The sequence below is a fragment of the Corvus kubaryi genome, unplaced genomic scaffold, assembly GCF_017639235.1.
Source record: "Corvus kubaryi isolate FWS band 111438036 unplaced genomic scaffold, C.kubaryi_AGA036_p1.0 68, whole genome shotgun sequence".
Classification (NCBI taxonomy): domain Eukaryota; kingdom Metazoa; phylum Chordata; class Aves; order Passeriformes; family Corvidae; genus Corvus; species Corvus kubaryi.
In genome coordinates, this window is record NW_024582056.1 from 7,106,289 (window position 1) to 7,118,887 (window position 12,599).

The 12,599-nt window shown below is 46.3% G+C and overlaps 1 protein-coding gene across 1 annotated transcript in view; it reads left to right on the plus strand.

The window, feature by feature from the left end:
• Positions 1 to 696: 696 nt before the first annotated feature.
• MYO10 (myosin X) overlaps positions 697 to 12,599 on the plus strand; it is a 162,435-nt gene continuing 150,532 nt past the window's right edge. Inside the window, exon 1 of the mRNA XM_042048727.1 lies at positions 697 to 1,032. Coding sequence (XP_041904661.1) covers positions 1,012 to 1,032 — 21 coding nt within the window. The 5' untranslated portion in view covers positions 697 to 1,011. The remainder of the gene's footprint in view (positions 1,033 to 12,599) is intronic.

Consider the following 12,599-nt stretch of genomic DNA (forward strand, 5'->3'; position numbering starts at 1 on the left):
TTTGCTGCGTTTCTTGTGCTGTTAGTTCCTACAGGGTCAGCGCAAAACTATGAACAAGATAGTCTCCAAAACCTGAACACTTTAAATCTGCTTTGCAAGAAGGTAAGGGAGTGAAAAACTATATACAGGAGGGCTATTTTCATTTGCAGTGATGTCTCAGCGAGTGGCTGTTGCAAGATTTTAGCAAAGGAACACGGATACGGCTGAGGAGAGCTGGTACACAAGTTTGCTACACGTTTACCTAAGGGCTGCCTGTCCGCAGCGGAACCCTGCAGGTACGCGTTCTTTAACCATCTCGGGCAGCACCTCTCGCCGGCTGGCGGAGCTTTGCACGGCTGTGTGATGCCGACACGGGAGCGGAGCCGCCCCCACACCGGGGCGAGCCTCCGCTCCCCCTCCAGCGCCCGCGCTCCTCACACTCCGCATTCCAACGCGCGTTTCCGCGCCCCGAGCAGCCGGACACGCGTCCCCAGGACCCCCGTGGACGACGCACCGCGGGCAGCAGCAGGACAGGACGGGACGGGACGGGACGGGACGGGACGGGACGGGACGGGACGGGACGAGCGAAGAGCCCGTGGGGCGCTGCCCGCGCTCCGGCCAGGGCCGGGCGGGGCGGGGCGGGGGCGAGGCTGAGCGCGGCGCAGGGAGCGGCGCGGCCCCGGCTCCGCCTCTGCTCCTGCCCCGCCTGGACGGGACGGGGCGGCCTCGGGCAGGAGCGTGCGGCGGCGGGAGCTTTCCTTGTCCTCCTCCTCCTCCGCGTCACCCCCGCTGCCGGCTCCCCGCGGCGGCTATGCGCTGCCGGGACCGCCCGGCCGAGCGGCGCTGAGGGGGCGGGCGGACGGACAAAGGCTGCGAGCTGGTGCCGGCGCTGGGGCGCGATGGAGCGGCGCGGTGGCTGAGGCGGCTCGGTGGGGCGAGCAGAGCCGAGCCGGGCCGGGCCGGACGAGAGCGGCACATGGTGCGCGGCTGGTGCCCGGCGCTGCGCACCCGCGGGCGGGCTGAGGGGCCACCATGGACAACTTCTTGGCGGAGGTGAGCGCGGGCCGGTGGGATCCTTCTCCTTCTCCTCCAACGTGGGGTTGCTTTTGTGGGGCAGGATACCGGCAGCAAAGCGGCGGGAGGCTCACGGAAAGTGTTCGTTCCCTCGAGTGGTTCGGTTTGCAGGGCGTTCGCGGGAGCAGCGCCGGGGGAGCGGGAGGGAGGGACCTGCGCCCCCCAAATTCCTGGCCTCCGTGGCCGTGACCGGGACGGAACTCGTGGCCGCCGAGCTGGAGCGGTGCTGCCCCGGGCTGTCCGCAGCTGGGTGGGTGCTCGGCGCTAAAATGGGCTCATTAGAGCGGCGGGGGATGGAGGCTCCGGTGCCGCGGCTCTGCCCCCCAGCCCCGCGCCCACCGGCGGCACCTCCCCCGCGGCGGGGACCCTGCGGGACGCGGGCAGCGGCGGGCGCCGGTGCGGACCCTGCCCCTCTTCCTGCTGCCGACGGTGGGGCAGCCTCTGAAACCGTGCCGAGGTGGGAGTGGGGGTCCTTCCTTGGGGGTTCCCTGCGTGGAAGCCGGGGAGCGCGCTTTGTCCGCCTTGCACGGGCATGAGAGGCTTCAAAACGATGGAGGCTTCAGAGGCAGGGCTGCCGTTGGGCACTCTTTTTGAAAGGTTTGTTTATTAAGTTCATGTTATGAAGTACAGACGAAATCTTTTTGTACAGAATGCAGAGGAGGGGGGCCGAAGTCTTTAAAGTCGTTTGAGCTTTACCGTGGTCTTGTGAATCTTGACAACTTCAGTATATGCCGGGTGAAGAAACCAAATCAAAGGTGCTTTGCTACTGACTCAGGGTATTTGATTAAACTCAGAACCTGGGTCCTCTTCTGGTCCAAGCTAGCTGAATTTTGCACAACAATACTTTACTGGATCGGTTTAGCCCGCCTGGTGTCGACACAACGTTATGAACATACGGTGTGAAGGATCAATGGCACGTGTGTGTTGTGCCTGTAGTTTGCTGGCAAAGCCCATGACTGGGTTGTGACTTCTGGTGACTGCCTGCACACTTGCTTTAATTGCACCTCTTGCCGAAGCAGTTGCACTGTCAGGGTTGTAAATACAGGCCAGACATCTGTTTTACAGGGCTGTGATTAAACTGCAAAACTGTCCTTTGCCCTCATGAAACAACGTCCCTCGTGTTCTTGGTGCTGCTGTTGATGCTTCCACAAGAAAAATAGGTGATCTGTTTACTGAAATAGTAATTAGTCAAATAAAAGAAGGTCATACACTTTATTGCTTGTTGGCTTTTCATTTGTCAGACAACAAAAGTTCTGTCAAGTGCAATAAGAAGGAAGAAATGCAGGATTAGCTTTGATGAAGTCTGAGTTAAGTAGTAATACTGCTTTTTTTTTTTTTTTTCCCTGTAGAGGATGTAGTCCTTACCTCTCAAAAGCTCGTAAGCCATGAGCAATATGGTAGTATTATCCTCGCCTTGCAGAATTAGTCTGAAGAGTCATCCTCCCCAACACAAAGTACTGTAGTGTGCCCTACATACAGGTGAAGAAGAGTTTTCATGGTTTTGACTCCTCTATTAGGCAGAATTACTTGCTCCAGGGAAAATACAAATAAATTTTGCCAGTCTGTGTTAGCATTTCAGCATGTATTTATGTTAATCTGTGGTTGCTTCATGTGGACTTTGATCTTTCTTAAGAACTTTGACTCCCTTTCAACATGTTGATATTACTTTAAAAGATCAGTAAATATAGCACCTTGACTTTAATCTGCATCCAAAGTCCCACCCACAAGTATAAACATTTTCCTTCCCTCACTCTGGAGCAGAGCACATGTAAATGGCAATCAGGGAGCTTGAGGCACAATAGCAGAAATGCACTGAGTCTGACCCAGCTACCACAGAAGAATGTCTGTTGAAGGCACTGGATTGAGCCACTAGGTAATTTAATTTGTGTGAGGCAGACATCCTGCAGCTGCTCTTTACAAAAATATTTGCTGACTTATCTAGGGAATTACTGTTCGCGTTAAAATAAGTTATAGTGTGTGGAAGAAGGAGGAAGCTGGATGAAAGGCACAGGTGAAAAGCCCAATCTGCTCTGCTCTTCTTTGTCAGAGACGTAAGCCTGCTGATGTGATTATATTGTGGGAGAAAAGCTGATAGTGGGAAGGGAGTGTATCTACTGGCACTTCACAGGGGTTGTTCCTCAGCATTACCAAGCAGCTCCTGTTTGCTGCACTGGAGGCAGAAGTGTCTTCAGTCTGGCTGTTACAGAAAATACTGTACAACTTAAGAGTTAATAGGGAAAAAAAAACAACCCTGCATTACTATTTCTCCCGTATTTTTCCATAGCTAGATGGTAAATGTAACATTCTCTCGGTATAGGGTGATGCTTACTGGAACAAAATGAGGCAACTGAGTGAGACACCTCCGGAGAGCAGGAGGTGCATTGCAAGGGAGGGACTGCTGCTGGGACTTGCTGCCTTAAGTGAGGTGTGGGATAACACCATGCTCCTGCCAATCACCTGACACTGCCATCATCTGTGACTTAGCAGCTCTTTGACTTCTCCATCCTGCTGCCCAGTTTCCTTTCTTTACTGTTTCTTAGTATTTTTAGCTCTCATTCTTAAAGGACAACAAGTGGCTGTACTTGTCTCCACGGAAGCCATGGTTTCCATCCCTGTCCCAATTTTCTAGCTCAACCAATTTAAAAAAACCCATGGCTTTAAGTAAATAATTAGGCAAGAAGAGTTTGCCCTGTAACTTACTCCCCAGTATGCTTTAATTGCTGCAAGGTACTAACATAATAACAAAGTTGCATTCTAAATACAGAGGAAAAGTGTTTTCTGAGGCTTTTTTAAAGGCTGTTGATTGGTCTATGCTACGTTACAGTTTTTGGAGGAAAGATGGAGCTTAAAAAATTTTAATTTTTTTTAATACATTTATGTAGTCATATTTGCTTATCTATAGTAATAAAACCTGTAGAAATCCTGTATGGATCTGTGCAATAGAGCCATTTGGCTGTGTTTCTTAAAACAGCCTGAAAAAATTGTTCCCATATGTTTTATTGACAGCCACGGTGCTCTCAAGGGAGCAGGCTCCTGTGGTAGCTGAGGTCAGACTTTTTTCCAGTGAGAATGCATCCCTGCAGAAAGGGGATGTATGCTGTAAGGGAAGGAAGAAAGTAATTTCCAGATGAGGCAGAAGACAAGGAAATTTATCACAAAAAAAGGCAGGAGAGTGGAGCTCAGACTGCCTCTTCAGCATGTAAAGTTCCCAAGCAGTGCTTATCAGGGCAGCAGAGGAAGGGGATGCAGAAGTCAGGTTTGTCTTCTTCCTCTTACACGGTAGTTACTTTGTCCAATGCGTACGGGGTGTTGCACTGAGCCATGGTTGCTGTCCTTGTCACAGCAGTGTGGCATTTGCTGACCCAACAGAGGTCAGAAAGGGCTTGAGGTTGGGAGGAACTTCTGTAGGTCATGTCCAAACCTGCCCTCCGAGCTGGTGCTCAGCTCCTGGGGAACTTGCAGCACAGTGTGCACAGTGGTGGCTGCAGGGATTGTTTGGATTTAGCTGTTGCCAACCTTCAAGGATTCCCCCCACCCTTGCAATTGTGGAAATTGAGAAGGGAGGAGAACTGTGTGTCCTGCCTTCTGTGCAGCATGTCTGGGTAGATGATGTTGAAAGAATTCATTATAAAAGCATCACCATCATAGAGGTCCTGCTCATGTTTCTCCAACACTGCACAGGAGTTTATTTGGAACTGCAGGGTACCTTCCCAGTGCCCTTTGAGGCACAGCAGATACTCTGGTTTTATTTGCAGCAGTACCACTGGTACCTCGAGTTCAGAATGGTTTCCTTCATTTGTGCTCTCCACAGCTGCACATAATTGCCTGTGTACTCTGTTTTAAGGAGAGGGCTCCCAGCATGTACTCTGGAGGAGCAAGTGTTGAACCTCCCTCTGTGGGAAGGATATGGGACAGAAATTTAGCTTCAGAAAGCTGTCAGAGGAGGTATCTGCATGAACCTGGAAGCTCTTAATTCAGTTATGCAGCTTGCAGCAAACTTTTCCTTGGTTCTCCCTTGTTGCAATCGCAGATCACAGCCTCACAGGACTGAGTCCTTTGAGGAATTCATCATCTCCTGCAAACAAGTGGCCTTGGCACCACCAGGGTTATTTGCCTAAAGAGAAAACCTGGTTATGCAAATAAATACGAGCATCAATATACATGGCTTCTGGCTGTGCCGTGCAGCTCAGAGGATGGGTTTGGGACGACCTTGGAAGTCTCCCAAGTTTTCGTTTACAAGTGTTTTGACGATAACACAAGCATGGGTTTGATGTTTCAGCTTTTGGTATTGGTGTAAGCTGTGTAGCTTACACCAGCAAAGTTGTCTTTTAGACTGGTAGGGCAAAACCATCATCCCGTGAGTGATGGCATAAAGGTATATCTGGAGACCTTCTGACTGCCAAAGCCATGCCAAGCAGAAACTGTGCCTCTTTTGGCTGTTGACATTGGCTGTGTTCTCTGAAGTTTCTGAGCTGTGACTTCTCATATTTAGGTTTTTTGAAAGCTGATGGTTGTTTTGTCTACAGTTATTTTTAGGTTAATTAGAGAGCACTGTGTTTTGAATAGAAGATGTTTCAAGGGAGCTTAGGACTACCTATCAAGTCAGAAAGATAAAGTTTTTTTCAGGTTTATTTCTCCAAGCTGGAAATCACATTCGCCATCAGTATCATGTAATGGTCACTGCCCACCACAGATACTTCACACGTGCCTTTCATAAGACAAATTTGTGCAACTGAAGCATTGTCGTCGCTGGGCTAGAGCCTAGCAACCCTGCTGGCACCGCACATACTGTAAAATGACACAAGAATTCTCTTAAAGCTGCAAAATACGTAAGTTTTGAAGTTGGCAGTGGAGGCTCTACATTCTGCAGGTCTGCTTGTGGTTTTTTTGGTATGTTCAGTCAGACTCCAACCAAAGAAAAGCTGTGAAACCCACTATTACAGAAGACTTGGCTGCTTCTGAGTGTGGGATTTTTTTTACCTTCTGGTGGCACCTCACTGAAATGTTACCTTTTTCTTTTTTTGGTCTTTTCCCTAATTGTATGTTTGTGTTAGCACTTCGTGTGCAAGCTGTTTTGCTCTAACAAGATACTCTTCTTTATATGTGTTTTCATTTGGTGAGCACTGTGTATGGGTGATATTGGTGGTTGTGAACCTCTTCAGGTTTTTTTTTGTTTCAGAGCTGTCGTGCAGCCTGCTGGCTGGTAAAAGGGAATAGTGTTTGAAAGCATGGCTAGTCCCAACTTATTTTTGATGCCAGGTGGGACGGGCTTTTATCAGAAATGTTCCTCATTTTTTTCCATGATTCTGTGATGGCAGGAGAGGGCCACTTTGGGGGAGAGAGGGAAGCAAAAAGGAAGGGTAGCTTTAGGTTTCAGTGTTGTGTGGGGAGTTTAGTGTGCTGGTCCAATGAGTAACCTGAGAAACCTTGCAACCTTTCAGTGCTCTTGTTGCCCCATTGTGCCTCAAAATATAGAAGAAAAGTTTGGGGCCCCATATAAATAATTATGCATGGTTGAACCACATTTGGCTTCTGTGGTGGTTTCAGCATGGTAAGACCAATATAGTCTCATGAATCTGTTTTTTGACTTTAGAAAATAGCTGAAGAAAAGCTGGTAGGTTCCTGGCTCTGTGTACTGGTGCATATGTGTATCTATATACAGTGTCACTGTGCTAACCAACCCCTAGCAAGTGAATAATGTGCCTCCCTTTTTTTTCTTTCAGTATGAATTGTTAATATTGGTATTACTTTTAAAAAAATTCTAGCAAGACAAATGCCCTTTTCTGTCTCTTGCATGGGTGCAGACCCAGTGGAAGGTGCAGCAGCCTCCATCCAAGAGCAGGAGCAGCAGCTCCACCCCTGGAGCATCCGGCGTGTTGACTGCAGTGCCGTCTCAGTTCTGAAGGGAAGCATGTCCTCTGGGTAGTTTGATCTCACCAACCTTTTTGGCTGCAGGGCCAGTGTTTTTCCTTAGTGAATCACCATCTCCAGATGTGGTCAGAGCCAGGAACATAGTTTTGGGTGGAGTGTGGGTAGAAGGGCAGGAGGTAAAAGTCACTCTGAATTAAGACTTCTGCTGAAGGGACAAAAAAAAGGAATTATCAGCCTTAAGTCACTAATTGTAACAACTTTACAAGTTTTAGGATGTGACCTCAAAACTTGCTAGATTGATTATGACTTCAGGCTTATATCAGAGGGTCATGGCTTAGGTGTTCTCATTTCTCTTGGTTTTTCCTGCTGTTTATCATTATGCAACATTTTAAACCATTAGTGAGACGTAAATGAGGATGATTTGGTATTGGGACCACAGCTAATGGCAAATTACTGTTTTTTGGGTATTATGGTTCAAATTTTGCATGGTGGTTTTTGGTTTTTTTTTCTCTAATTACTTAGGATTATCTAAGATGTCCCATGTCTGAAATATGAGCATTATCCATTGGCCGTATTTACTGTAATGCAACTTTGTTCTGGACAGCCCCTTGATAAAGAAAGGTTAAGTGGATTATCCTTTTCTTAAGAAGTCTGTTAAGTAGCTCAAACACTCCATTCTTTTAAAGGCAGAACTTTTCAAAGTTTGGGTTCAGAATGGGAACTGATATTGACTATGCTCCAGATCTGCCTTTTGAAGTAAACTACATCCATGCCAAGGAAGAAACTACAGCTTTGCTACATGGAAAAGATGAGCATTATATTGGGAAAATATACTGGGAAAGATTCACTAGGAGAGAAGGAATGAGTAAGATTGCTTGTATTTCTAAATGTTCCTGTAACAAGAAAGGGGATGTTGGGAGAGAATATACTGTCTACTCCTAGGCCAGGTTGGTGATTAATAATGTGATCTCAGGTAGGTCCACATGCCATTTATGCTTGTCCCTGATATCCTCAGCCAGGACAGCCAGCATAGGGATGTCTGGCAGCTTTTCTGGAAGGTCTTGTTCCATGGGCATTGTGACTGGATGGACACTCTCCCACTGCAGACCAGTGACTGACTGGGGAAGGCTGCTGAGCTGATCCAGCTGTAAACACGTCATGCCCATGCTGGTTTTACTCATTAATGTAAATACTTGCTCTGTATTTAGCTGCTGTTTTCCTTTCGGCCAGGTGACCTTTTTTCATTTCAGCCTGTGAATGCCTTCTTATTTGGTGGAAAGTTTAGGGAGTTGGGGTTTCTTTTTTATCGAAACTGTAAACATAAGTGATGTTGGAGTAACTTAATAATATATGGGGTTTTTTTGTCGAATCGGTTACTTAGGAACAGACACAATTTTGGTTCACTTTGGAAGCATGGCAGAAATTGGGGTGTGTTCGGTTTTGCCAGCCAAAGTTAACATTTCTGTTTTCTGTAGACTCTTCTGTAGAGGGGTTTAACACACAATTTCTATATGAGATCTTGTAGTTTTTCTTAGTATGTAGTTGTGCTTAGGTATTTTTCACCAAGGGGTAGCCGCAGTCAGTAACTGGAAAAAAAACCCACAAGGCACACTTCAGCCTTTTTAAGGCTCTGAGGAACATTGTATCCAACAAGCTCATACCCTGGTATATGGAAGGAAGTCTTCAAAAGTGGAAGGTACTAGCCACTTGTATGGTTTGCTAAACCTGCACTGAAATTTCAGATGCAATATACATTAAGCTGGATTTCTTATGTGTCTCAACGACCCTGTCCCCAGTGGCTAAATGTAAGCATGTTGGAGCAGGGCCTAAATATGGGAGTCAGTGTAACACCTTTTACTCCGTCTAGAATTAATGGCATTCTGAAGAAAAACTTTCTAGAGGACAGACTTTACTCCTGTACAATCCAGTGTCCTGCCAGACTTCAGAGCTGAACAGGGTTCCTGTATTTGTATGTTAATACATTATAGCAGGCACATACATTGTTTCAGGAGGGCATTTTGCCTGGTTTATGGTATCAGACTTTCTTTTCTTTGAGAGTGTGTTGTCATCATCTTGCAGCAAGCCTTGCTAGACTTCTGAGTTAATACTAAGCTGAGGTGAATGTTCAAGAAATCAATATTCTTTCTAATCCATCTCTTAGATGGATTAAATATTTCTATGACATTTTTGGGGGTTTGGTTTTGTTTTGTTCCAAATGAGGGAAGGAGGAAGAAAGAGAGGGTAGCTCAGCAGCAGACTTCAGGGACCAAGCTGTGCCATCACGTGGGATCCTGGCTGATGGCATGCACAGGGTAGAGGGCTGTGTTAGAGGACTCAGGAAGTAAAAGACTAACTGCCCTTTGATGTGTTAGTGTTGCCCTTTCCTATATATTCTTGGGAAACTATTCATAATCCTTTATTATAGGTCAGTGATACAAGAGTGTGTTAATACAAGTCTGTTTTGTTTTGGAGAATGCCCTTAAGGGAGTTGCTGTAAGGACACCTTAGCAGAGGAAAATGTTTGCTTGTTGCTTTTTCCGCTGGGGGGGGCAAAACTATATTCCCACTCTGAGCAGGTTTACCTAAGGGCATTTTATCATGGCACACCTGGCTCTATACTGGGGCTGTCTCTAAAAGTATTGAGGGTCTTCTGGGTTGTGTTCTCTGTTCTTAACTTCTTGGCATGGTAATGCTGGTAGAGTGGCACCCTGCTACCCGAGTCTGCTATCATGGTCTCAAAGTCAGGACTGATTGTGGCGCTTGTAGCATAACCTCAGGTAGAGACCTGAGGCGCAATGGTTGCTGAGTGCCAGCTGTCAGCTGGAATTACAAAGCAGGGTATTACTGAAAGTTGTCATCAAAGTTAACACCCCAAATCCCTTGGCCCTCTTTCTCTTACAGACTTTCAGAAGGCTTTAGAAAACTCATTTTGATGAACTTTCCAGCATCTCGAGAAAACATTTCTGTAGTTCTTGAAATGATTTTGAACTGTGAAAGTGGAGCTACTGGCAAAGCCTTGTGTGGTTTTGGTGTTGTGTGCTGTATGTGTCTGTTTATCTTGCTGAGAGAAGTGCAGGATTTCTCTGAAAGGTTCTCACGCCTTCTCTTTTGCTTTCAGCCAAACTGGCCCTGCTTTTGGGGACAGTAGATAAGAGAAGTTTTTTCCTTGTTTTGAAAAAGTATTGATGTTTATCACATTATCAGAAATGGATTATTTGTTTCTACTTTAGTTGCTGTTGTTTAGAGTGACATTAAAATGTTTTCTCAGATTAAGTTAAATATATTTGTTAAGAGAATGGGATTGTTTTTCTTATGAAGTTGTTTATCTTGAGGAGAAGTCAAATCCTTTTGTTTAATGTATGCATCTGGTTACAGAGCCAGTGGCCATCATTTCTATTTGACCATTTTAGTGGACCAAACCCAGCTTTGTATCTTGGTTAGGTTATATTTTTATTTGCTTCAGAAAGGAGCCAAGTTGGCAAGACACGAGTCACGTCAGGAGTCACACTGCAGTTCATGTCAGGACAAGGAGTAGATGCTCATTCTGTAGGTCAGACTTCTTTCTTTGTTGGTCGTTTTCTTGGATCTCTTCCCCTTATTAAATATAGACTGGGTTTGTGATTAGGGTTTATCCCCTCATTACAGCTTTCTGGTGATGGGTATGATGAATAGGTTTGTTTGGTGTGTCCAATCAATTAGTATACTCCCCAGAAGAAAATAAGAGCAACGTTTACAGCAGGGCTTTGAAGGGTGGCATTTCCTGCTGCCTTTCAGACCGTGTACCGGGAGGAGTGTCCCATGAAGTGAGCTCTTTGTTCTAAAAACTCCAGTTGGATTCTACCGTGTGATACTTGATAAGCTATTTCAAGGAATAAAAACACACAGCAAATCTATGCTAGAAAATGTAATTTGTGCAGCAGCCCCTTTTTTTCCTCCTTGCAATAACATTTCTAATAATGTGTGCACCAAATCTGAGAAGTTGTAACAGATGATACATGGGATTTTGGCATAAAGTTTCACAGCACTTAAGGCAAAAGGCTGTTTCTGTTTTCTGTTTTAGGAGTCTCTACTCCAAATTTCTGTTTCTATCACGCCATTTTTCCCACAATTTTGCTCTGGTGATCTAGTACCTTAAATGACTAGGACTCTGGTGCAGTAGTTAACACCCCAAGTTTCTTTTGTACAGAAGCCCATGAATAAACTTAATTGCAATGTGATGAAATAGTTGTATTAAACTTTCACTGTGTAGTTGCACCTCTGTCAGTAGGATGCCTTTGTACCATGTAGTTAAGGTGGAGATGCCGTCAGTTCCTGGTGGAGGACAGAAAGTGGTATGGAAATCTGTGCGTTTTCTTATGAGCATCCAGTGGTCCTTTGCTGGTGGCTTGTTCTTAGCAGTCCTTACTGAGTGCAAAAGGAAATCATGGAATCCTTTTCCTTCAGACAGGGATTCAGCAGTTACTGTATTCCAAGTGCTTCTGGACTCAGGCAAATAAAGGCTGTAATTCTGAATTTTGATTTCTTGAACTAGTGTGTCACTTACAGAAACACTTCTTTATATTGCTTGGAAACATTTGATTTGAAAAGTGCACAGTCGCTTTATGCGATGAGAAAGGCCATAAAAGCTTCGCTGTTTTCCTGGGATTTTTTTTTCTTTTCCTGCTGGAAGGCATCAGAGGTTTTGGTAGGCAGTATGAGCTGTGGCTGTCCAAGAGCACAGGGATGTGCCTCCCGCTCTGCATGTAGACGTTAGGCAAGAAGAGTGGCTGCACATAAATCCGTGGCTAAATTGAAGGGACAAGAAAGGCTTAAGGCAGCAAAGGCCCAGACACCTTCAGCAACAGATCATGGGTCATGCTGCTGCAGGGATGGCCCCAGGGACTCCTGAGGAGGTGGAGGAGAGGAGCTAGCATCAGGCTCTGAGCAGGAGCAGATGCTTTAGCAGGGTGGCTCCTCCAAGGGGGGTCCTTGTTGGATACAATGTCTGATAGCTGTTGCTTTAGAATGCATGAATTAAGCTTTTTTTGCTTTGTAGTTCCTTTAAAATTTGTAGAATAATCTTCTGTTGCTGTTCTCTAACCAGCTGGAGTTTTCCTAACTGTAGGTTTTGAATGTGTATTTGCTGGTTGGGTCTTTGGTATTATAGAATCATAGAATATCTTAAGTTGGAAGAGGCCCACAAGAATCACTGAAGTCCAACTCCTGGCCCTGCACAGGACATGCCAAGAATCACACCATGTGCCTGACAGCATTGTCCAAATGCTTCTTGAACTCTGTCAGGCTTGGTGCTGTGACCACTTTCCTGAGGAGCCTGTTGCAGTGTCCAGCCACCCTCTGGGTGAAGAGCATTTTCCTGATATCCAACCTAAACCTTCCCTGACACAACTTCATGTCATTCCCTCAGCTTCTGTCACTGGTCACCACAGAGAAGAGATCAGTGTCTGCCCCTCTGCTTCCCCTCAGAAGGAAGTTGTAGACAGTGATGAGGTCTCCTCTTACTCTGCTCTTCTCCAGGCTGAACAGACCAAGTTACCTCAGCCGCTTCTTGTATGGCTTCCTCCCCGGATTCTTCACCCTATTTGTGGCCCTCCTTTGGATGCTTGCTAATGGCTTACACCTTTCTTACATTGTGGCACCCAAAGCTGCCCCCAGCACTCGAGGTGAGGCTGCCCCAG